Raw genomic sequence first — 23,211 nt, forward strand, 5'->3', positions numbered from 1 at the left:
CTTGACCGGCCGTGTATGTCACGCGGTACGCGGCTGCGAGTGCAGCCGCCTATCTTGGCCAAGATAGGCGGCTGCACGTGTGGCGCGAGTACCGCTATACGCGTCTGCACGTGTGGCCGCGTATCTTGGTTAAGATACGCGCCGGCACAGAATGACACGTATCAGGCCCCGCCGAGCTCGATGAACGCCAGCGGGTGAGGGCGGCTATTCTCCCCCGAGGCAGGCGAGATTACGCAGTCCCTCGTGTCGCGCGTGTAAGTCCCGGTTGCCGTGCGCGCCAGCGCGTGTGGCCGCGTACCTTAGCTAAGATACGCGCGCACGGGCGTGGGTGGGTAAAAACGGGTCACTTTGCGGGGTTTGCCGTGCCGGCCCCCTTGCGTTTCAAATTGAAGACTGCTCTTGGCACTTGGGGGGGGGGGGGGGAGGGGAGGGGTGGCACTCATCAGGAAGAGGGGGGCACTGTTAATCGGCCCCCCACGCACCTACCAATGTCGAGCCTGTCTGCTAGACAGTTGTTTCCTCTTAAATTCGGCAGCGCCTTGTCGATCGTGTGAATCGTGCTGTGCGACCGTCTTGTCTTGTGAAATTCTTCTTCTGGGAATGCACGTAAGCGTAGTCAAAATTCTTGTGTGTGCCTGTGTTAGTGCCAGTGCGCGCCAGTCCCGTGCCCAGTGTTGTGCGAGGGAGCTTTGTTGTAAAATTCTTCTTGTGATACATGAAGCCCCCTTCGGCGGGCGACACAGGAAACGTTTCATCAGGCTCCGATATTCGGGGCGCGAAAGACTTGCTTGACACCGACCTGCTTCCCAGCGTGTTTCGCCACGGGTGCGCGGGGCGTTGCAGCAGCCCGGACGCAGCAGTCTTGCGTATCCACCCTCCAGCCCCCCGGACTCGGCCAACTCCCAGTGGCCGTCGTTCCTCTCGCCTCTTTCCTCCAGCCATGCATCGGCGTGCGGGCGGGTGGCGGGTCCACGCCTTCGGGGCGCTGCTCGGTGCCCTGTGCCGAGCGCCGCCGCCGACGGTCGCCTACGTGCTAATGCCGGACAATGTCACCCTCTCCGCATCGCGTGCGGGCGGCGACCTCTCCAAGCTGGGGAGGTATGTGAGTCGGTGGAGCTTCCCGGCGGACAGCGCCTCTCTCGAGGGGCTGGGCGGTGGGATCGCGTGGGCGATGCAGCCCGACTTTTGCGACAACCTCATCCGCCGCTTCCCGGAGCAGACCTCCGTCTTCTACCTCGGCTGGCTGAGCTGGGTGTCGTGCGCGGACATCGTCGACGCGGTGCAGCGCGGCATGCAGACGTGGTCCGACAACTCAAAGGTGGTCTCCTTCACCGACCTCACCGGCACCGCCGCATGCTCCGCTCCTTCCGGCTCTGTGCTCGACGACCCCTGCCCGTGGGAGATGCTCATCAAGACGACCGACGGGAGCGAGCACGAGGAGCTCGCGGCGTACGTCAACGGACGCACGGACGGACGGTCGGACGGACGCACGGTCCGGGCCGACCGGGCACGAGCCACCCGCCGGGCACGTGCCGCCCCCAGCCGTCCTCACTCAGGCCATCGCATTGCGCTCTCCCGCGACCGACCGACCGCGCGCACCTCCCGGCTTTGGCGCCGATCATTTCTAGCGCAGGCCCTTTTCTGTATCACGTAGCCACACCTCCACGCCTTGGTGCGAGTGGCTGCCAGTTCGGCTCTTGGGAGGATCGAACCATTCCTCGCTCAAAAAGAAAAACAACTTGGCGCCTCATTTCGCTGGCCCGTGGGCCCCATTCAGACGGGGGACGGGGCACTAGCCTTGAGCACGGCATTCTCGTCCCCTGTGTACGCCCATGATCCCGCTCGGCTGAGCTCGTTGTCCGGTTCGTTCAGGTACGCCTCGCCGAACCACAAACGCGCCTTCCACTTTCTTTTAGAGAGAGCGCCTTCGTTAACACATGGATTTCTTTTTTACGGTGTGAAAAAGGTGAAGGTGAATCTCGGGTGGGATTTTTTCTGTGGATCGGCGCTTTGCAAGCACATATACACCGTCTCACTCACAGACGACTCAAGCCCGAGCTCCAAGACGACTGATGCAGCGGCTGCCGCCGCCGTCGCCGTTGCCACCGCCGTCGCCGCTGCCACCGCCGCCACCGACGTCACGATCGCCGCCCGCGTTCGCGTGCAAGGCGTGGTGCGCGCGGAACGACAAGCGCGCCGCCTTTCCTGCCCCTTGCCACCCACCCGCCCGCCCGCCTCCCCACCGCCGCCTCTTCCCCCGTAGGCCGTGGGAGAAGAAGTGCACGTGGCTCAAGTGCAGAGATTGCCCGCAATGCTTACTGATGCCGCCGCCGGCCCCGCCGCCGCCGGCCCCTCCGCCCGCCCCCCCCTCCGCCGCCCCCCCTTCCGCCTCCCCCCTCCCCGCCGCCCCCCTCTCCCCCGCCACTCTCCCCCCCGCCGCCCTCCTTTCCGCCGCCCCCCCCGCCGCCTCCCCCCCCCTCTCTACCTCCCCACCGCCGCCATCGCCGCCGTCGGCCCCACCCGCCCCACCCGCGCTCGCCCTATGGAGGAGGTGCTTCGGCGAGGGCGAGTGCGCCGAAGGGCTGGAGTGCTTCCGGTGCATTACTAGATCATTCGAATCGCGGAGATGGGTTAGCCTCACATTGTGATCAGCGGAATCATAGGAGCAACGAATGGTACTCCCAGTGCCTGACCGCGTGCCCCCTCTACGTGTCAAACGGCGCCGGCGGGACGCAACACTACACCGCCGGGTGGCAGTGCGAACTGCCTCCGCCGCCACCGATGCCCGTACCCCCAGAGCCGTCCCCGCCTCCATTTCCAGAGCCATCGCCACCTCCGCCACCGGAGCCGCGCCCTCCTCCAACACCGTCGCCTGCACCCCCGGAGCCGCCCCCCCCGCCGCTTCCGGAGCCGTCACCGCCGCCGCCTCCAGAGCCGTCGCCACCTGAGCCCTCGCCGCCGCCCCTTCCGGAGCCTTCACCGCCTCCACCTCCGCAGCCCTCGCCACCGCCGCCTCCACAGCCGTCGCCACCAGAGCCCTCGCCGCCGCCCCTTCCGGAGCCGTCGGGGGAGCCTCCGCCGCCCCCGCCCCCACCGCCTCCGTCGCCGCCTCCGCCTCCGTCGGCTGCCAGGCCCGCGCCTCCGCCGCCTTCATCTGCCGCACCGTCGCCGTCGCCGTCCGCCAAGCCCGTGCCTCCTCCTCCGTCGGCCTCGCCGTCGCCGTCCGCCAAGCCCGTGCCTCCTCCTCCGTCGGCCTCGCCGTCGCCGTCCGCCAAGCCCGTGCCTCCTCCTCCGTCGGCCTCGCCGTCGCCGTCCGCCAAGCCCGTGCCTCCTCCTCCGTCGGCCTCGCCGTCGCCGTCCGCCAAGCCCGTGCTCCTTCCGACCGTCCATCCGTCCGACCGTCCGTCCACTCCGCCGCCGCCGTCGCTGTCGCCCTCGCCGCCGCCGCCGGCCCCGCCGCCACCGGCCCCTCCGCCGCCTCCGCCTCCGTCTGCCTCCGGCGCCGGGGCGAGCAACACCTGCTGGCGGGTCCCTAGATTTCTGCTCCTCGTCCACCTCTTGCACGCTGCGGTCGTACACCTGCCTGCCGCGCGCGCGCACACACGCTGACCCGAATGACTCGCACTCTGTTCCGCACCCCCCTCTCGTACTCTCTCGTCGGCCCTTGAGCCCACAAACACGTGACACCGTCTCCGGAGCACACGTGATTCACGTGGCGAGACATTCAACGAGAGTGCACCGCACTCCTCACCATGACTCTTACGAGCCGACTCGTGGGGGGGGCAGCCCCTTCGTTCCTCCTCAGGCGGCCGATCCCCGAGTACGACGGCAAGGGGATGACCTACGAGATGGACCACGTCGCGCCCTTCCTGCGCTTCGCCACCTCCGCCACCCTCACCATGACCACCATGCCGGACATGGCTCTCGCGCCCGGCCCGAGTTATGACTACGTCGCCGAGGCGGACGCCGTGATAGCAAACATGGCCACGGTGGACACGGCCGGCGAGCTGGACGAGATCCGCTTCTTCGACGGCACGCTGCAGCCGCGAGATCTAGCCGAGACGTAGTCGAGGTTGGCCGAGATGAGCCGGGGTCCGGTTGTTCGACGGCAGAGGCTCAACGTCACCGCTCTATGGAGGGCGTCTCTTCCCACGAGGCGCGTGTGTCGCTGGCTGTGAACAGGCAAGCTGAACGTCGCGCTCGGCCTCATCGGCACGCTGCTGCTCGGGTACGGCCAGTCGATCGAGGAGATCATGCTTCACTCGTTTGGCGAGACGTCGGCGGTGCACGATGACAGCTCTGGTGTGAACGGCGTCTCTTCACACCTGCAGCTGTGAACAGGCGAGACGTCGGCGGTGCACGATGCCGGCGTGGCGGTCTGGAAGAACAAGCTTCTCAACAGCCGCATCCGGCCCACGACGGTCACCCACACAAGCTCTCCGCCCCGACGACAGCTTCACGACGCCACTCGCTGTCACCGTGTGTGTCCGTCAACGCGTAGGTCATCCACGAGCTCTACCCCGACGACAGCCTCCGGCTGAACGACAACATGACCGTGCGTGGCAAGCACTTCCAGACCATCGTCCGCACCATGTCGCACTCCGAGTGCGAGCCTGCGTTGCTGCAACTCCTGTTAGGAGGAGTGGTGCAGGTCCTGAGACTGACCTGAGAACAATAGGTATCCGAGCGGCTCCGCCGCCGTCTGCGCCGCCATCCGCGACTTCGTCGATGCCCTCTGGCCGCACCTCACCCTCACGATGCAGGGGGACGAAGTCAGCTACTCCGACGCCCCCTTCGTGATACTGCCAAACACCGCGATGGCCACCGTTCCGCTCACCGGCGCCGTCAACCCGGCGCCGGGCGGCCTCTCCGCGGCGGCCATCGCCGAGCGGTGCCGCGTGGCGCGCGAGCTGGGCGGGTCTGCTCGCGAGATCACCCGAGGCTGTCCGAGACTAGGTGCGGTGCCACGCGCGAGCTCGGCGGGATGCACTTCAGTCAGTCGGTGCCCGCGGGTCGGAAGCTGGCGGCCGGGATGGGGGCGGAGGCGGCGGCGACTCTCCTCTCTTTGCTGGGTCCGAGGGAGGGGAGCGTGCGGCAGGCGCTCGGCGGGTCTGCGCCTTGCGCCGCGGATTGCTGCGCGGCAGCGGTGGAGTGCAACGCCACGGCGCAGGCGATCTGCAAGGCGCGGTGCGCAGGCAGGTGGGACACGCCGTGGTTTGACGTGGTGCTAGCGCGGGTGGGGGCGCTGGGGGCGCCGAGCCGTGAAGCGGCTACTGAGGCTCCGTTCTTCCAAGCGGATCGCAACCACATCATGATCATCGGCGCCACACCGATCGAGCGCCTCGTCCCCGACTGCTGTGAACGGCGTCGCCTCACACGTGCTGCCGTGAACAGGCGCCATGGCGGGCCTTGTCCCCGCCATCACCGACGGCTACGCCTTCTCCTTCCAGACGCGCTTCACCAACCTGGTCGACCAGCTGGTCTGGAACGCGTTTGCTTCCAACTCGGAGCGCCTGCAGGCCCTCCTCTTCGGCGACGCCACGCACCGCGGCGTCGAGCCGCTGGTGAGGTCCGGACACACCTCCACCGACGCAAAGGTCGTGACCGCCATCCACGCGATCGCCGCCGCCCTCCCCTTCTTCCTGCCCGAGGCGGCCGGCGCCTTCTGCGCCGCCCCGGCCCCGTGCTTTCTGCTACGGCCGACCATCGGGCTTGAGCCCGGCCTGATTAGAAAGGGGCAACCCTTGGGCGGCTTCCCGGGGGGGCCCAGGGGGGATTTTGCCCCGGGGGGAAGAAAAGGGGCCTTTTTTCCCCCCAAGAAGGAGGAGGCTCTTTTCGGTGGGCAGGGGAGGGGGGGTTGCCAAACGGCGCTTTTTTTAAGGGCCCCCCCCCCCCCCCCCCCCCCCTTCCCAACACCACCCCACGCCCCAACACCAACACCCACGCCCCTCTGCCCCTCTGTCAGGACGCGCCGGGCCCGAGCGGGCTCGGGCAGGTCGTCGCGTTCCAGCTGCTGTGGCACCGGCTGCGCGACGGGCGGGCTCCTTGTAGTGTATATTTGTGCCTCACCTCATCTCACCTCACGCACACCACGGACGACGCAGCCGCAACATCTGCAGTCAAGCTCTGTCCCCCCACCGAGTTCAGGTGGAACTCAATGGGCCTCGACGGCGGGTGCGAGGGCGGGCCCGCGTACTGCTTGCCGTACGCAGAGGGACGCCCGCAGTACAACCCGCAGGTGGGGGGCTGTCTCGAGAGGAGTATAGACACCCACTTGTCATCGACTAAGTGATTCACTCGTTGCGACCCGCAGGTTGGGGACTGCCTCGAGGAGGAGCTACCGGCCTCGCGGTTATGAAAACCGGGCGGGAGTGTGTGCATTTCATATGAGGAGGCGTGTGCACGGGGGCGTGCCCCCGGAGCACCGCTCCCGTGCGCTGTCAGCCGTACGCAGAGGGACGCCCGCAGTACAACCCGCAGGTGGGGGGCTGTCTCGAGAGGAGTATAGACACCTACTTGTCATCGACTAAGTGATTCATTCGTTGCGACCCGCAGGTTGGGGACTGCCTCGAGGAGGAGCTACCGGCCTCGCGGTTATGAAAACCGGGCGGGAGTGTGCATTTCATATGAGGAGGCGTGTGCACGGGGGCGTGCCCCCGGAGCACCGCTCCCGTGCGCTGTCATATGAGAACGCGTGCACGGGGCATGCCCCCGGAGCACACTTCCGGTGTCGGGAGGGGGGCCGCGCACGGGAGCCGGGAGTGCGTTCCCGCACCGGGGCTGCGTTCCCATGAGCTGGCCACACCTTCCTGCGCCACTCAGCGGCCTTTCTTTGAAATGTGGGGCGGGATCCCCTTTTGCCCGACGCCCCCGTACACCCACCCCCAACCCACACGCGAAGTCACACACGCGTCCGCGCGTCTCCGAGCTCCGTCGCCACACCTGTTGCTCTCTGCCGTGCTCGCGCGGCGGCCCCGCCGGGCCCCGCGCCCTTGCCGCCCGGCCGGGGTTGGAGAGGCTCAGAAGCTGCGCAGCTTGATGCCGCGCTCCTCGCACACGGCCTCCAGCTCAGGCTGCTTCTTGTTGTCCACGCCGAGCACCTGCAAGCGAGGAGAGGTGCGATGAGCATTGGCGGGGGAGGGCGTGAGGCGAAGGGGGCGTCTCGCGCCTTCAAGCTCGGGGCGGCCCCCTCCTTGAGGGCGGCGGCCAGCGCCTTGCAGCCCTCGTCGCCAATCTGGTTCTGGTAGAGAAAGAGCCACTCGAGCCGCGGCGCTGCCCCCTCCTTGCCGAGGGCGGCGGCCAGCGCCTTGCAGCCCTCGTCGCCAATCTCGCTGCTGGTGAGATAGAGGTTCTCGAGCCGCGGCGCTGCCCCGCTCGCGAGGACCTCCGCCAGCTGCGCCGCCTCCGCGCCGCCCCAGCCGAGGCTGTCGTAGTTGAGCTCGGTCGCCTTGCCAAACTGCTCCTCGAAGGCGGCCTCGTACAGCCGCTTCACGAGCGGCTTGTCATCCTTGCCGTTGGTGAAGCTCTTCGTCTCCAGCTCCGCCGCGAACACAGACGGCAGCAGCGGAGGGCGCCGGCCGCCGCCCTTGGTGCAGTCCTCGATGAGGCTGTTGCAGTCGTACTCCTCGCCGTCGCGCATCTTGCCGAGGTCGAGCGAGAGGGCGCTGGCCTTGGTCAGGCTCGCCCAAGCGTTCTCAGTGGCGCACCAGCCGCGGTCAAAGTACTTGGCCACGTTGGTGCCCTCGGCCTGGTCCTCCGCCTCGTAGCCGTCCGGGAAGGACGTCAGCCGCAGCACGAAAGTCTGCGGGTGGGAGTAGAGCGTGCCGAGGCAGCCTAGCCCCTGCTTGAAGAGCGCGTTCTGCTCCTCGGTGCGCAGGACGCCGTTGGCTGGGTCGGGGTGCTGGTGGAGCGAGCCGAAGTCCCAAAAGACGCCGAGCCGCTTGATGCCGTAGGGATTGCTGAGCAGGGCCCTGAGCGCCCTTGCGACGCGGGCGAGGTTGGCTCCGCGCGGGTCGGGGTGGTCCTTGGTCAGCCACGGGTAGGAGAGCGCGGCGACTGGAAGCCAATCCACATACCCGTTGGTCGTCTCGACGAGGTCGGCGAGGGAGAGGAAGGCCTCTTTGGGCAGCGCCTGGCGGTGAGAGAGGACGCCGCCCGCCTCGGCGTGGCTGATGATCCAGCGCGCGTCGAGGAGGGCGATGGCGCCGCTCGCGAGGACCGGCTCCAGGTCGCCGCCGCCGAGCTGGCGCCACAGTTCCAGCTTCCTCTCGACGTTTGCCGATGAACGTACGAAACCATCCCAGCCAATGCCGAGATCGGTGGCGGAGGGGAGGACCTTGCTCGTGCCGCAGCCCATTGAGGTGCAAAGCCGCGCGGCCGTTTCCTATTCTCGACGTTTGCCGATGAACGTACGAAAGACGCCAAAAGAATTCAACAAAACAGAACTCTCTCTCACCGACACAGGTGTCCGGAGCCAACGTGCTCCGTGAGCTTGCCGACGGTCATTCATAGTCTGAAGTTGGTCCCTAGCCGCCGAACGTGGGATCCGATGTTAGCTCGGTGGCTCGGTAGCAGCGTGGTGGCGCCGGCTCGCACGGCCGTACCTCGGCCATGCCTCGCGTGTGCTGGGGCGCTGAGCTCTCGGGGACGCGGTCGCGCTGCGCGGAAGCGGACGCCTCGACGCCCCACGATGCGTCTCATAGCGGGGCATCTTGCGAGCCAGGCAACAGCGCCGCACGCGGACGCTGCATACCCCCCTCCTCGCCTCAGCCGCCTATCTTTTTCTGTCGTAGATGTGCAGCCGCTGCCGAGTTGAGCTCGCCATCCCGTACGACCGCGTCCGAACGCTGGACAAAGACACGGCCAACAAGCTGCGCATGACCAAAACGAGCGGCGTATGGAGCGTCTGCGAGGGCGCGTTCGGCAAGTGCCCTTTTCGCCTAGCCAACAACACCAAGCGCTCCAACATGAAGGACTGCATCGGCCCGCCGATGGCGATCCTCGCTCCTGCAAGCTCTGGAACTGCCGCCGCTGGCGCTGCCTCAGTTGCCGCCGCTGCCGCCGCTGCCTCAGCTGCCGCCGCTGCCGCCGCTGCGGAGGCGGGAGCGGTGGCGGCAGCGGCGGCCCCGTTGGCGTTGGTGGGGCCGACGGGTTCAGGGGTGGGCTCGGCATTTGCGGCGGAGAGCATGGGGGCAGTTTTCGCGCCAAGAGAGGTGGCCGAGAGGGTGAGGCTCGGGCCAGCTGTGCTCAGACCTGCAAGTAGGCGCCGCGCTATGTCTCTCGCTTCGTCTGCCGCTACAATGGGTGCGGCAAGGACTACGTGTCGATGGACGGCGTGCGTGCCCACTGCAGGTACAGCGGCGTGGGCCCAGCACTCCCCCCTCCCCTCCAACCCGCCTCCCTCCACCTCACGCGCAGGAAGGATCACCCGGCCTGGCTGAACAGCCTTCCTGCCCGCAAGCCGTCCCTCTTCTGCGAGCAGAAGCAGGTCGAGATCGAGATTGCGACCTCCACCGCCGCCGACTCGATGGCGCCGGTCCCAGACGAGTACTTGCACGAGGGCGAGGGCGGCGCACTCTACGTCAAGTTCAAGGTCTCCAACCGCACCCTCGTGCCCCTCGCGCGGTGGGAGGGCGTGGCACGGCTCGCCCGGCCAGGGGGGCAGCCAGGGGGGCAGCCAGGGGGGCAGCCAGGGGGGCAGCCAGGGGGGCAGCCAGGGGGGCAGCCAGGGGGGCAGCCGCCGTCGCTTCCGGCGCAGCAACCACCGCCTCAGTCAGCGGAGCGTCCTCAGCCACAGCAGCCCCCTGAGACTGGTGGTCCGAGCCAGCAGCCGCTTCAAACGGCGCAAGCGCAAGCGCAGCCGCCGCGGGCGCGATGGTCAATGTCCACATCAGCCGGTTACATAAAGACGGCGGGAGACTGGAACAACGCATCATGGAACACTTCAAGGAGAAGAAAGAACAGACCTGGCAGGCTCGCGGTCTCACCAACGTGCGGAGAAGCAAAGACAGAGGCAAGCCAGGTTACACATACGTGATCGTTCGAGTTCGTTGAGTCGGGTAGCCAGACGCCGCGCCGTCCTCCTCGCTTTCGACAACACACATCACGCGACGTCGCATTGCCCACGCACTCGCGTCTGGCTAACGTACCTCTATCTCGCCAAACGCGAGCGTTTTTCTAGTGCCCGGGAGAATGATAGTGACGTAGCGGTGCCTGCCGTGCGGTCGCAAGGGAAAGGAGAGGGGGGGGGGGGGGGGGTAAGATTTTGCTGCCTGGCCGCGGCGACTAAAAGGCGGCGGCGGCGGCACACGCACTTGGACTTGGCGGAATCGCACGGCGTCGTGACTGGCCCCTTCTTGATTTTTGACCAGGCGAACGGTCCGCCGCACTTGACCGCCTTTTCTCCAGCCCTTTTGCCAACCCAGACCTCGAAGCCGTCGAGATACTTCTTCGCCTTCGACGGCTTGTTGTTGGTGTCCGGGGTGACGGTCACAGAGCGGACGGGCTGCTGATTTTCTAGGGTGACCTATAACGTGCGCGGGAGGAGCCAACTGACGTGCTAGCGAAGGGGAGAGGGCGCGAGGAACGCCGGGGTGCCTTGGCGGAGAACCACGGGTTCTTCTTGTTCTTCTTGCTCTTGCCAAAGGTCTTGCTTTTGCCGTCGGTCACCTTGGCCAAGAACTGCGAGCACGAGGCGAAGTGTGATAAACAGGCACAACTGAGCTAGCATCTGGCTACGTACGCGCCTTCTTGGCGAAGGTTGTAGAGTGGCCCGTCGACATCCGCGGCTTACTCAGCGCAAGTGGCGCAGTATACTCTGCAAGAACCAGGCTGCGCGAGATGAAGTAGTGAGACTCATCGTATATGTTCGAGCCACCGAAGCTGCAGACCTTGTAGGCGGAACGGGTCGGGTCGAAGGAATCCGGCGGCTCGAGCCGCACCGCCACCCGGCCATTGGCTACTGTGCCTCTAGTCCCCAATGGCGATGCAATATCAACTTCGGAAGCAAATACAACGTCCAGTGCGCCCGCGCAATCCATCTCCGTTTCGGTCTGGAAGAGGACAGTCTTGTCAGGGACGTAGAGAAATATCATGGCCGAGGCGGCGACGGGAGCGGTGCAGAGGTGGATACAGCTCAATGATGAAGCAACGGCGCGCATAATGAAGAGAGAGGAACACATCGAGTGGCTGAGGAAGCTCTTCACTGGGTGGAAAGAGGCTCGGCCGGCCTTGAGGGAGTCGCGGAGGAGGAGGGATAACGGAGGCAACGTGCAGACAGGCCAACAGCCAGTGGGACGAACGAGGGCCGCGACGGCGGCTCAAGCGGGAGGGAGCGGAGACGGTGGGCAGAGAGCGAAGTGGGTGAGACTGATGATGCTCCTTCGACTTCGGGAGCGGTTCCGCTGCTGGGCGAGCTTCAGGATGGTGCTCACGCGAAAAGGAATCGACGCGATGTACAAAGCATACAAGAAGAGGAGAAAGAAGAGGAGAGGCGCCAGTGATGACGAAACAGAAGCTAGTGCAGACGAGGGCAGGGCAGACCCGGGGACGGCGGAGGCGGACCAGACGGCATCGACCGCCGAGGGAACGTTGGGAAGAGGCACGAGGAGGGCGGCGACCTCAACCGACTATGGAGGACCCGTCACCAGACGACGCAGGGCGGACGACGGTGAGGCGGAGCAGTCGCGCAGGGCGAGACGAGGGAGGGAGCAGGACGTTGCGGAGATCAGCAGGAGGATGTACGAAGAGATTAGGAGCAGCAGGGACCCGAGGGACCATGTGGAAGACGGCTAGTGCTAGTCCCCCATCGGGAGGACGACCCCGGCTAGCCGCCGACCACACCCACAAAGAACCCTGCACAAAGACCGCAGGGCGGGGACCTGTTCCTTTTTACCCATCTCCTAGTAGAGGTGTCCGTTTTATTTATTTATTTATTTCCACGCCCCCCTGGAACCAAAATCCCAATCTCGCAGTCTGACTCGAAGTCCGGCCACCACCACCACCAACGTCGGCTACAGCCGGCGCCGCGCCCGACCTTTCCCTCCTCGCGCTGCGCGACGGCCCCGACGCCTTCGTCGACGAGGACTTCTGCGGCGCCCGGGCGCTCTACCTCGATCCCGCCAGCCCTCCTCCGGGCCAGCCTCCGCCAGAGACGGTGCGCTGGCTGCGGCCCGCGGAGGTGTGCGCCGAGGCAGGGTGGCCGGCACCGGCGCTCTTTGTCGACTCGTCCAGCTCGTCGGATGTTGTGCAGGGCCGTCTTGGCGACTGCTGGTTCCTCTCCGCGCTCGCCGTGGTCGCACTGCAGCCGCGGCTTCTCGCGCGCCTCTTTCGCCGCTGGGACGATCCGCCGGCGTCGGCTGGCCGGTGCACGCTCGTCTTCCACCACGACGGCGCGTGGCGGCCGGTGACGATCGACGACCGGCTCCCGTGCGACGCGGACGGCCAGCTGCTCTACGCTCGCTCTGCGACGCCGCACGAGATGTGGGTGCCGCTCGTCGAGAAGGCGTTCGCGAAGCTGCATGGCGGGTACGAGGCGCTCGTGTCCGGGTTCGCGGACGCGGCGATGCGGCAGCTCACGGGCGGCGCGCCGCAGCGGAGGCTCGTCACCCCGGGCGCGCAGACCCACTCCGCCCCTCGCTCTTATCTCCCCATATCTCCCCATATCTCTCCAAATCTCCCCAAATCTCCCCAAATCTCCCCAAATCTCCCCGCAGGCGACGGCGAGGACGCGTCCGAGTCGCTCTGGGCCGAGCTGCGGCGCTGGTGCGGCGAGGGATCACCCGTAGGGTGCGCGCACTCGCTCGCCGCGGCACGGCGGCTGGCGGCTGGCGGCGGCGGGAGCGGCGGGGGCGGCGGGAGCAGCGGAGGCGGCGGGAGCGGCGCCGCCGGCGGCGGCGCTCCCTCGCCGCCCCCGCCGCCGGGAGAGGGAGGCGTGGCGGCAGAGGTTGGGGTGGGGGAGGAGGAGGAGGGGGAGGAGGTGATGACGGCGTGCGGCCTGCTGCGCGGGCACGCCTACGGTCTGGAGGAGGCGCGGGAGGTGGCGGGCAGGCGGCTGCTGCGGCTCCGCAACCCGTGGGGCCGCGGGGAGTGGACGGGCGCGTGGGCCAACCTCTCCCCCTCTCTCCCCCTCTCTCCCCCTCTCTCCCCCTCTCTCCCATCTCTTCCCATCGCTCCCCATCTCTCCCCATCTCTCCCCACTTCTCCCCACCTCTCCCCATCTCTCCCCATCTCTCCCCACCTCTCCCCATCTCTCCCCATCTCTCCCCACCTCTCCCCACCCCTCCCCACCCCTCCCCACTTCTCCCCATGTCTCACTGCACCGACGAGCGCTTCATCGAGACGCGGCCTGCTCTCCCCATCTCTCCCCATCTCTCCCATCTCTCCCCATAACCCCCCATAACCCCACCTCGGTAGGCGCGTGGGCTGACGGGTCGGGGGAGTGGACCGAGGAGCTGCTCGCCGCGCTGCAGTACGAGTTTGCCGACGACGGCGCCCTCTCGGCCGTGGCGAGGTCGCTGCTGCGAGGCTGGAGGGCGGCGGCGCGGAGGGCGGTTCGGAGCACCCGGCCGTAGGCGTCTTTTGGATCGAGCTGCGCGACTTTGCGGCCCACTTCAACACGCTGTACGTTGCGCGGCTGCTGGGCGGCGCCGGCTGGGAGAGAGAGGCGGCGGCGGGCGAGTGGCGTGGCGAGGGGGCGGCGGGCTGCCCCGGCCGGGGAGGGTCGTGGAGGTGCGGCCCCGCGGTGCTGCTGCGCCTCTCCGTCCCCGCGTCCCTCTTCTGCGTCCTCGGCCAGCCGCGGTCCCGCCGCCGCGGGGGGACGACCCCCTCCGTGGGCTTTGCACTCGTCCCCGCCCCCTAGAGGCAGGAACACGTATTCGCGTCTCCCAACCAGCACTCGAGAGGACGCGTACTCCGCCGTACTCGGTCGCACTCCGCGGTCTTCACTGTACTCGCCTCCGTTGTACTCACGCGGTGCTCTGAGTACGCTGCACAAGACCGCCTTCCCGCCCCGAGGCTGGCGTCTTTCACAACGCAGGTCCCCGCGTCGAGCCTCGGCTCGGGCGCGTCTTCCCCCTTTTTGAGGACCTCCGTTTGCTCTGCACGAGGGCGTATCGCCCCTACGCTTTGGCGCCCACACGCCTCCATACGTGTAAGCAAGCCGCTCCAGCAGTTCCAAACGGGCAGACGCCTCTCTGAGCGTAGGCGACTCTAGGCAGTCGGCCTCGCGGCGTGCACCCGTCGGTGAGCGGGCTTCCCCTGCGGCACGAGGAGTGCGTCTCGAGCGGCGCGGAGGCGGCGCTGGCGGCGGGAGACTACGCCCTCCTCCCCTTCACCTTCGCCGCCGGCTGCGAAGGCGGCTCAAGCCTCGCGGCTTGGAGTGGCCGGACCGGCGGCCAAGAAAGGGGTGAGCTGTGGTTCCCATCGGATCAGGCGCGTGGAGCCTCGAGGTGTGGTGCGACACGCCTCGCTCCGCCGCGCTGTCCTCCTGGCCGTCGGTGACTGCGCTCGTCGCAGGGATGGCGCGGGGTGGCGCGGGCGGCGCGTCGGCCGGTGCCGCCGCACACCGGACGTTCTTTCCCGACGGCACGACGCGCGCAGCCGCCGCAGGTCGATTCGACGAGGACGAGGAGGAGGACGAGGCGGCGGCGGCGGACATGTGGGCGGAGGTGGATGCCGAGGTGGAGGAGGCGGGCGGGGCCGCCCGGATCGGCGGCTCAGCCGGCGGCGGCTCGAAGAACCTTCTCCTCGGCGGCGGCTCGCGCGAGGAGCGGAGGGACGAGCGTGTGGCACGCGCCCTCGCCGCCTCGTACCTCCGGCGGCAGCACGACGAGATGAGCGAGGCGTGGCGGCGCTCGCTCGCCCACGCCGCGGCGACCGGGTCCGACCCGCGCACGCTCTGCTCCCTCGACGACCCTCTCACGCAGCTCGCGCTCGGGCGGCAGGCAGCCCTCGCGCGCGGGGCTGCGCGCGCCGACGGGCCTCGCAGCGGCGGCGGCAGCCCGCAAAGCCCCGCCAGGAGCCCGCGTTCGGGCGCCCGCGCGGAGCGGAGAGGACAGCCACAGCGGAGACCGGTCGCTCGTGACAAGTTCCCAGGTTAAAGAGAAAAAGAGAGTCTGTTTCGTCTGACGAACGCGGAACGGTGTAGTGAGGCTTCGAAAGTCCCGTGCCCAGACCCCAGTGTCGTGCGAGGGAGTTCTTGTGGGCGCCGAGCCGCCCCTCGCGATATTCTACCTTCCGACTCACGTGTCAGCGGTCAAGGACATATGCGCGAAGTATTCTCGGGCGCCGCCGCCTTTGACAAGGACCTCTCGTCGTGGAACGTGTCAGCGGTTGACTTCATGTACAAGATGTTCTACGACGCCTCCTCCCTCAGCGAGTGCAACAAAGCGCTCATCCACGCCAGCTTCGAGGCACAGAACCCAAGCGGATGGCCCTACTCGTCCGAATGGGACTCGCTTGCGTGTGCGCCGCCTCCCACGCCTCCGCCACCCTCGCTGCCGCCGCTGCCACCACCACCGGTTCCGCCGCCGCCCTCGCCTCCGCCGCCCTCGCCGCCGCCACCATTGCCACCACCTCCTCTGCCACCCTCGCCGCCATCTCCACAGCCGCCCTCGCCTCCCCGTCCTCCGCCGCCCTCGCCGCCACCGCCCTCGCCGCCACCGCCACCGCCGCCACCGCCCTCGCCGCCACCGCCCTCGCCGCCACCGCCCTCGCCGCCACTGCCCTCGCCGCCACCGCCCTCGACTCCACCGCCATTGTCGCCCCCCCCGCCGCCTTCACCACCACCGCCTCTCCCGAGCCCACCGCCAACGAGTCTGCGCTCGCCCTTGCCATCGCCGCCGCCACCCTCGCCGGTACCCTCGCCGCCGCCACCGACGTCGCTCCCACCCCGGAAACCGCCGTCGCCCTTTTCTCCACCGCCGCCACCATCACCTGTGCCATCGCCGCCACCCTCGCCGCCACCTCCACCGCCCTTCCCGCCGTCGCCACCGCCCCCGTCCCCATCTCCTCCCCCACAAAGCGTTCCAATCGTCTTCAGGGCTCCACCATCGTCGCCTCCACCTCCAACAGTGCCACCATTGTCACCGCCACCGCCACAATCGCCACCATCGCCACTGCCGTCGCTGTCGCCGTCGCCGCCACCGCCGCTGACGTCCTCCCCATCACCGACAGAGTTCAGCTCGTTCCTCGTTGTCGCCTCCTTCACTGCCAGCGGGGACATCAGCGACTTCGACGGATCGATGAAAGCAGACATTCTTGAGACGCTTGCCCAGCTGGCTGGGTTCGACTTTGTGCCTCTTGGATCAACTCTCGAAATCATCGCCGGAAGCGTCAACGTGGTCGCCAAGTTTCCCGTGGCAACACGGGAGAGCGCAAGCTCGGCGCAAGGTAATCTGTCCGAGGCCGCGATGAGTACTCTTCTTGCAGATGGCATCTACCTTGAAACCACACTCACGATTGAGATTCAGGACGGCCGCGTGCAAGGTGCAAGCAATGGCTCAGACAGCTCGAGTGAGTGCTGTTGTGGTAGCAGCGGCCGCAGCGGGAGTCGTCGTCGTAGCAGCAATCATCGGTGGAGCCTATATATTCATCAAGAATAGGAGTCCTAGCAACCCGTCAACCGCCTCGGGCTCAGTTGTCGAGATGGAGGCAACCATGGACGTTGAGGAAGCGAATGCTGTTGCAAACATAAAAGCTATGCAACGCGTCTACTCGCTGCGCATCTAATTGCCCCACAGTACTCTACACTGGGACTGGTGATGCAGCGTTATGCGGACCGCACGGCTCTAAACGGGCGTTCGCGAGTGGTGGCTTCCTGACGGCCTGTGCGCTGTGCGCTCGTCAGCCCGAGACGGCCGAGAGTCTAAATCCGTGAGCACGATCGGGTCCCCAGCTCCTGTCTTCGGTGCCGCGCCAGCTCCCCCTCTAGTCGTTGCGGATCCGGATGGTCCTCGTGCTTCGCTGCTGGCTGCTCCTTGACGAGGGCCGCGTAGTTCCGTACGGCTGGGTCCTGGATAGATAGAGCTGTCGTGTGGAGGGAGGACACGCTCGAGAGAGTGCTCTTGGTATCTAGTGATTCTCGAGTCAGTGTCTAGAGTGGTGTAGAGAGTACTTGTGCGTAATTAAGCTTTTATGGCCCTTTCCCTTAATTGTGCGTAATTATGAGCGGCATCACGCTGCTGATGGCCGCCGCCATCCAAGGCCACCAGCGGGTGGTCGAGCTGCTGCTGCAGCGAGGCGCAGAGATTGTATCACCGCAGAGCAGCAAGGGCTTCCACTGTGTGGAACGCGCTTGCGGATGCGCGCCCCAAAATGTCCGCCCAAAAGGCCTCGTTCTCGCCCCTTTCCTGTACGCGTGGGTCTCAGAGGACGAATGCGCACCGGACCTTCGAGGACATCAAAGTCGGCTGCGCCCTACGGCCATCCAGCCGGCTCTCGAGTGTCGCAGCGCGACGCGCTTCACCCCTCGACTCCGCGCTGCGAGTCGATCTGGAGACGACGCTCGGCCACCGCCAACTCCACCCTGACGCGTCGCACATGCGCCGAGTGTCCCCCCCGAGGGTGTCCTTGTATAGTATGCTTGGTTGCGAGTTAAAAAAAGCCCGTTCCGCACCCGCACCCAGCACCAGTACACATGCCGTTCTGGTGCCCCTCGGCTGGCCAGAGGACGACTCACAATGCAAAATCGGAAAGACGTCACGAGGGGCCGTATAAACGGTACCGCAGCGGCCCGGGACACTAACAGTGAATTGCTGCCACTCGCCCGGCCTCCTCCCCCTCGGGGTCGCCCGGAAAGTGGGCTTGCGCACCGGCGCCCCCCCCAGCACGCCGACCCGAGGTGTACCCTCCGGCCACCTGGGAGGGGAGCGTTCTCCCTTTTTGGCCCATTGGCTTCATCATGATGGATACGGAGGTGGCCAGCCCTTGGTTGTGCACCTGCGGCGCGAAGAGGAGGTGATCTCGGCGGACGACGGCCGTGCCAAGAGCGGGTGCAGCGCGGAAGAGGGTGCGCAGCGCGTCGCGGCCGCGCGCTTGGGAGCCGGGGGGATGGCCAGAGGGGGTGGGACGCCTGCATGTCCTCGAAGCTCCCACCCGCATACGCAAGCCGAGCCGCGAACGGCGGGGAGGGAGTTTTGGAGGGTCAGCCAAGGACGCGCATGGCGAGTGACAAATAGAGGCGACTTCGCTCTACACCGGTTTGCCATCGTGTCACTGCTGATAGCCGCCGCCGACAACGGCCACGAGCGGGTCCTCGAGCTGCTGCTCCGGCGCGGCGCGGAGGTCGACCTGCAGGACAGCAACGGCGGCACCGCGCTGATGTGCGGTGACCGGCACCGGGAGGGTGGGTGCTCTCCGCGGACTCCGGCGGTCTGCGTATCTGGTCTTGGTTGGTTGCTGCATGCTGCGGGGGGTCGTCTCGCCGCACGCAGCGCGCACTCCGCCGGCGGGAGCGGGTAAAGCCGTACGAGCGAGCGCAGGTGCACCAGCCAAGCACAGACTGCATATCAACCCCGTAGAAACTAACACATGCGATCGTAGGTAAATACTCCAGACGGCGTTCACTTTCACGGCGAGTACGTCAGCCGGTGTTTGTCATAACTGTGGTGACGGGTGGCCCCCGCCGGGCCGCCGCCGAGCTCCGCGCCCTGCGCGGCTCTCCCAGCTGGGCTCTCCCCCTCCCCTCTGGCTCTCCTGCCGTCCTGGCGTCCCGAGCGGCCCCGGCCGGCTGCCAGAGCTAGCGCCCGCGTCGGCGGCATCCGCTCACAGCAGACTCAGCCTCTCGCCGCTGCCGCCGCTGCCGCGGCCGCCGCAGCTGCTGCTGCTGCTGCGGCGGCGGCGCGGTCTGACGGCGCGGCGGCGGGCACAGCGGCGCGCACGTTGCGCAGCTCGAGCTTGCTCGCGGGGATGAGATCGAAGAGGTTGTCGTCGGCCGGCAGGGCGGGGGGCGGGTCCGCGTCGACGAGGGGCAGCACCTACCCTCGGTGCCATCTCGTGAGATCTGGTGCGATCTAGTGCGATCTCGTGAGATCTGGTGCGATCTGGTGCGATCTGGTGCGATCAGGTGCGATCAGGTGCGATCTGGTGCGATCTGGTGCGATCTGGTGCGATCAGGTGCGATCTGGTGCGATCAGGTGCGATCTGGTGCGATCTGGTGCGATCTGGAGAGATCTGGTGCGATCTGGTGCGATCTGGTGCGATCTGGAGCGATCTCGTGCGATCTGGAGCGATCTCGTGTGATCTCGAGAGATCTCGTGTGATCTCGAGAGATCTCGTGTGATCTGGAGAGATCTCGTGTGATCTCGAGGGATCTCGTGTGATCTCGAGGGATCTCGTGTGATCTCGAGAGATCTCGTGCGATCTCGAGAGATCTCGTGCGAGCCCGTTTGTCGAGACGAGGAGCGAGGTCATCCTATCTCGGCTGCATCTCGGCTGCATCTCGGCTGCATCTCGGCTGCATCTCGGCTGCATCTCGGCTGCATCTCGGCTGCATCTCGGCTGCATCTCGGCTGCATCTCGGCTGCATCTCGGCTGCATCTCGGCTGCATCGCCTCGGCGAGGAAGGAGGTCATCATGGCTCGTGCCATCTTCTCGCCGATGCAGCGCTTCGCGCCGTGGCCAAAGGTGACCAGCTCGAACGCCTGCAACGGAAGAGCGGCGGAGAAGGTGGCAGAGGAGGGCGGCGGAGTGCGGCGGCGGGCGGTGGCGCGCCTCGCTCTGCTTGCGCAGCGCGTCGCCGCGCAGGAACCGCATCGGGCAAAAGGAGGCGGGCTCGGCGAAATAGGCGCCGTCCTGGTGCACGGCGTTCGGGTAGAGCCAGAGCACCGAGCCTCGCGGGATGGTCACCTCGCCAAACCGCACGTCGCGCGCCGCCTTGCGCAGCACCGTGTTGCCGGGCAGCATCGTGTGCAGCCGCACGGACTCGTCGATGCACGCGTTGAGGAAGGGGAGGCTGCTCAGCTCGGCGTAGCTCGGCTCGCCCGAGCAGGCGGCCAGCTCGGCGCGCGCACGCCGCAGCAGCTCGGGCTGCGAATACAGGTGCGCGAGGATCCACGCAAGCGAGACCTGCGCGAGGGAGGTTCCTAGAAGGTTCCTAGAAGGTTCCTAGAAGGTTCCTAGAAGAGACCTGCCACGCGTGGGAGGTTCCTAGAAGGTTCCTAGAAGGTTCCTAGAAGGTTCCTAGAAGAGACCTGCGTGTGGGAGGCCGCATACGGTGGAATGAATGCGGGATGGCGAATGATTGGTGAGAGAGCTGCGTGTCGGAGCCCGCCGGCATGAGATCATCGTACGGACACTACGAGCAAGCAAGAGTCGACCTGCGTGTTGAAGACCGCCGCCATGAGTGTCATCGTCAGCAGTCCCACCACGTCCTCCTCGCTGCTCTTTTCGAGCGCGCCCGCCTGCAGGTAGATGTGCATCACCGACTGCTCGCCCGCGTAGCGCTGCGGGTGCGCCTGCCGCTCCGCGATCTCTTCGCGGAGGCACCTGCCGGAGAGGCCGTTCCTCGGCAGGGAGTTCAAGGACCGAGATCGCGATCTCTTCGCGGAGGCACCTGCCGAGCTCGTCAAAGAAGCCAACGAGCTGGCCGTTTGCAATGTTCTCGACCCACTGGGTGAAGCGGGGGAGGAGGTGGGGCGCGTGGGTCTCGCTGAAGCGGCGGCCGTAGAGCAGCTCGAGGTCGGCGCGGAGCACAAACTCCGACAGCTCGAAGAAGACGAGCAGCGGCCGCGACGGCGCCGGCCGGCGCATCCACCGCTCGCGCACGCCGCGGGCGGTGGTGCGGAAGGAGGGGAGGAGGGAGTCGATGACGGCGCCGCTCTGGAAGAGGGTGGCCACCTTCTTCTGCAGCTGCACGTCCTCCTCCTTTGGGATCCGTGCCGACACGGGAAGCACGTTGATGAGCTCCTGCAGGATCTGCTGCAGGCTGGCGTCCAGGTCGGACAGGACGGCGCGGTTGGCCGCCTTGCCCATCAGAAAGTAGATGGGCGGCAGCACGGGCCACAGGTCGACCTTGAGCACGTCGCCGTACTCTTCCCGCATCTGCACCGTGAACTCGTGCCAGCTGTCGCACTGCAGCACGCCGCGCAAAATCGACCACGGCGACGGCGTTCCCGCCGCCGCCGACGCTGAGGCTGCTGCAGCCTGCTGCGGCGGCGGCGCCCCGGACGGCGCAACGGCGGAAGCCGCGGCGCTCGAGGCGGCGCCGGTCGAGGCGACGCACGCACCGCCGCCGCCAGCGCCAGCACGGGTGTCGGCCGCCGCTCCCGTCGCCGCCGTCTCGGCAGCGGCGTCGCCGGTACCCAGCCGCAGCAGCGGAGGCGGCCGCAGCGGCGGAGGCGGCCGCAGTAGAGGCGGCGGCCTTAGAGCCGGCTGCAGCGACACAGCGAGGCCGAGGAGAGGCAGCATCGCTGCGACGGGGCGCGCAATTGCCTCAGAGACGGTGCCTCTTCCGAGGTGCCAATAGATGAGTTGGCGAACGAGAAACTCTGAGTCTCACTGGCGCGGAGCCGCCTAAGCGACTCCGTTAAGAACGGCAATGGTATGCACTTAATAGCTCCGTGCACAATGCCGCTCTCCCCGCACGCTAGCTCGTTCACCGTCTGCCACGCCACGGCGGTGTGGAGAATTTTACAACCAAAGGCGGTCGCACGACACGATTCACGCGACAGGCGAGGCGCGGGCGACAGCTTCCTCAGAAGCCGTCGCCTGCACCACAGGAGCAGTTGGCGAAAGAATTTTACAACCAACTCCCCGCGCAACACTGGGCGCGGGACTGGCTCGCACTGGCGAAAGAAATTCTGCGCACTACTCAAGCGTCTGCGCAAGTGAGTGTAGAGTGTGGTGTGGGGCGTGCAGTGTGGTGTTCATTAGCTCCGAGTAGAGGGGGCGTCCTGCAGTTAAGGGGAAACCCGGTACGCGGGGCTAACCTTCGGAGACCCGTGTTTATTTTACGGCCCTTTCCCTGCGAACGCGCACCCCCCCCTAGGGGTCAGGGCTCTCTAGCCCGTAGCCCGATCCCGATCATCCGGCCCGCTGGGCGCGCTTCTTAGCTCCCCGGCCCTGGATGTGAGGCTGATAACTGCACTCCAAGTGCTCCAAGTGCGGACGTTACTCTGGGGGGAGGCGAGGGCCCTAGGGGGTACCCATGCGGGGGGGAGATGGGGTCCCCCAGCCCGCCGCAGGCGCCGATTTTTTGGCATTTTTTCTTTTTTCGTGATCATTCGGGAAGTCGGTGCTAGCTGAGACTAGCGGAGCCGGGGCCCCGTTTCCGCACTGCTGCGCGGCGCACGGTGCCTCCGGGGGCCCCCGCCTCCCCCCAGAGGGACGTTAGTGTTGTGTGTCCTCTGTCGTTCTCCCAAAAAAATAGAAAGAAAACGGACAACCCAAGGGAGGGATGGGAGGACGGCACGCCGCCACCACACAGGGATTTTAAGGAGAGGGGTGTTCTCCCATCCCTCCCTTGGGTTGTCCGTTTTCTTTCTTTTTTTTGGCTAGACAGAGGAAGAAGCGACATCCGACAAGAGAGAGAACGACGAGAGTGGGAAGACCGCGAGGTGGCATGAAGGTTGCAGCGAGGATCGGCGAGGGACTGACTGCGAAGAGAGATAGCAGATAGGAAGAGGCAGACGCCCAAGGGTGGGCGACGGCTCGAGGCGACGGCTAGAGTAGCGCACCACACCCCTCTCCTTAAAATCCCTGTGTGGTGGCGGCGTGCCGTCCTCCCATCCCTCCCTTGGGCTGTCTGATTTCTTTCGTGCTAGTCCTGTCACAGTCTTTTCCGGGTCGTACGGGTGGAAGATTGCACTTCCTCTCTCTGAATCACACGGGTGGCTGCGCAAAGAGAGTTTTGCGGCTACACCCTGGTCGCTTGCTCCCGCCGGGTTTTGCGAGCCCGGGCGGGAAACGCTGAAAAGTAGGCTAGGATATGCCCCCATTCCACATTCGGCATCGGCAGGGCCAGTGGAGGGGCGGGGTACTTGGCGCGCAGCCGGACGCAACGCAGGTCTTCGCCCAGACGATGGCAGCATGCCCCCCCCCCCCCCCCCCCAAATCCCCCAATATCCAAATTTGTAAAAGAAAAGCTCGCGACCTGTGGCCTTGGCTTATGCCAATTTTTCGCGCCATCTTCCACAGCTTCCGAGGCCTTAATGAACAGATCCCCGGGGTGCCCTATGGGACTTTCACTCGCTTTCGCTGGTGTGGGGGGGCCCT

General features: G+C 66.6%; 7 protein-coding genes across 7 annotated transcripts; 6 read left to right on the top strand and 1 right to left on the bottom strand.

The window, feature by feature from the left end:
• The first annotated feature begins 2,953 nt into the window (after window positions 1-2,953).
• Window positions 2,954-6,862, top strand: EMIHUDRAFT_444965 (hypothetical protein). Its single transcript, XM_005771602.1, has 12 exons — window positions 2,954-3,524; window positions 3,806-4,032; window positions 4,183-4,269; window positions 4,342-4,421; window positions 4,502-4,605; window positions 4,679-4,891; window positions 4,957-5,321; window positions 5,395-5,828; window positions 5,964-6,036; window positions 6,148-6,238; window positions 6,314-6,480; window positions 6,556-6,862. Exons 2-12 carry the CDS (start codon window positions 3,837-3,839, stop codon window positions 6,792-6,794), a joined length of 2,049 nt encoding a protein of 682 aa, XP_005771659.1. The 5' UTR covers window positions 2,954-3,524; window positions 3,806-3,836; the 3' UTR covers window positions 6,795-6,862.
• A 1,748-nt stretch (window positions 6,863-8,610) lies between these two features.
• EMIHUDRAFT_243130 (hypothetical protein) lies at window positions 8,611-10,053 on the top strand (the record flags this gene model as incomplete). Its single annotated transcript, XM_005771603.1, has 5 exons — window positions 8,611-8,651; window positions 8,801-8,894; window positions 9,263-9,351; window positions 9,418-9,592; window positions 9,823-10,053. 5 exons carry the CDS (start codon window positions 8,611-8,613, stop codon window positions 10,051-10,053), a joined length of 630 nt encoding a protein of 209 aa, XP_005771660.1.
• Window positions 10,054-11,370: 1,317 nt separating this feature from the next.
• On the top strand, window positions 11,371-12,864 carry EMIHUDRAFT_458780 (hypothetical protein; the record flags this gene model as incomplete). The annotated part of the gene is made up of 4 exons (XM_005771604.1): window positions 11,371-11,588; window positions 11,658-11,778; window positions 12,083-12,601; window positions 12,714-12,864. The coding sequence occupies 4 exons, from the start codon at window positions 11,371-11,373 to the stop codon at window positions 12,783-12,785; spliced, it is 930 nt and encodes a 309-aa protein (XP_005771661.1). The 3' UTR covers window positions 12,786-12,864.
• Window positions 12,865-12,967: 103 nt separating this feature from the next.
• Window positions 12,968-14,509, top strand: EMIHUDRAFT_369600 (hypothetical protein). The gene is made up of 5 exons (XM_005771605.1): window positions 12,968-13,094; window positions 13,414-13,843; window positions 14,036-14,060; window positions 14,213-14,353; window positions 14,431-14,509. The coding sequence occupies exons 1-2, from the start codon at window positions 12,980-12,982 to the stop codon at window positions 13,569-13,571; spliced, it is 273 nt and encodes a 90-aa protein (XP_005771662.1). The 5' UTR covers window positions 12,968-12,979; the 3' UTR covers window positions 13,572-13,843; window positions 14,036-14,060; window positions 14,213-14,353; window positions 14,431-14,509.
• A 7-nt stretch (window positions 14,510-14,516) lies between these two features.
• On the top strand, window positions 14,517-15,098 carry EMIHUDRAFT_316186 (hypothetical protein; the record flags this gene model as incomplete). The annotated part of the gene is made up of 1 exon (XM_005771606.1): window positions 14,517-15,098. The coding sequence occupies one exon, from the start codon at window positions 14,517-14,519 to the stop codon at window positions 15,096-15,098; it is 582 nt and encodes a 193-aa protein (XP_005771663.1).
• Window positions 15,099-15,263: 165 nt separating this feature from the next.
• EMIHUDRAFT_243134 (hypothetical protein) lies at window positions 15,264-16,728 on the top strand (the record flags this gene model as incomplete). The annotated part of the gene is made up of 3 exons (XM_005771607.1): window positions 15,264-15,460; window positions 16,181-16,485; window positions 16,562-16,728. The coding sequence occupies 3 exons, from the start codon at window positions 15,264-15,266 to the stop codon at window positions 16,726-16,728; spliced, it is 669 nt and encodes a 222-aa protein (XP_005771664.1).
• A 1,770-nt stretch (window positions 16,729-18,498) lies between these two features.
• Window positions 18,499-21,418, bottom strand: EMIHUDRAFT_470128 (hypothetical protein). Its single transcript, XM_005771608.1, has 4 exons — window positions 20,552-21,418; window positions 20,316-20,484; window positions 19,648-20,064; window positions 18,499-18,974 (listed from the first exon to the last, which is right to left on the bottom strand). Exons 1-4 carry the CDS (start codon window positions 21,403-21,405, stop codon window positions 18,774-18,776), a joined length of 1,641 nt encoding a protein of 546 aa, XP_005771665.1. The 5' UTR covers window positions 21,406-21,418; the 3' UTR covers window positions 18,499-18,773.
• Window positions 21,419-23,211: the final 1,793 nt, after the last annotated feature.

The sequence above is a fragment of the Emiliania huxleyi genome (genome assembly GCF_000372725.1).
Source record: "Emiliania huxleyi CCMP1516 unplaced genomic scaffold EMIHUscaffold_378, whole genome shotgun sequence".
In the NCBI taxonomy this organism is placed as follows: domain Eukaryota; phylum Haptophyta; order Isochrysidales; family Noelaerhabdaceae; genus Emiliania; species Emiliania huxleyi.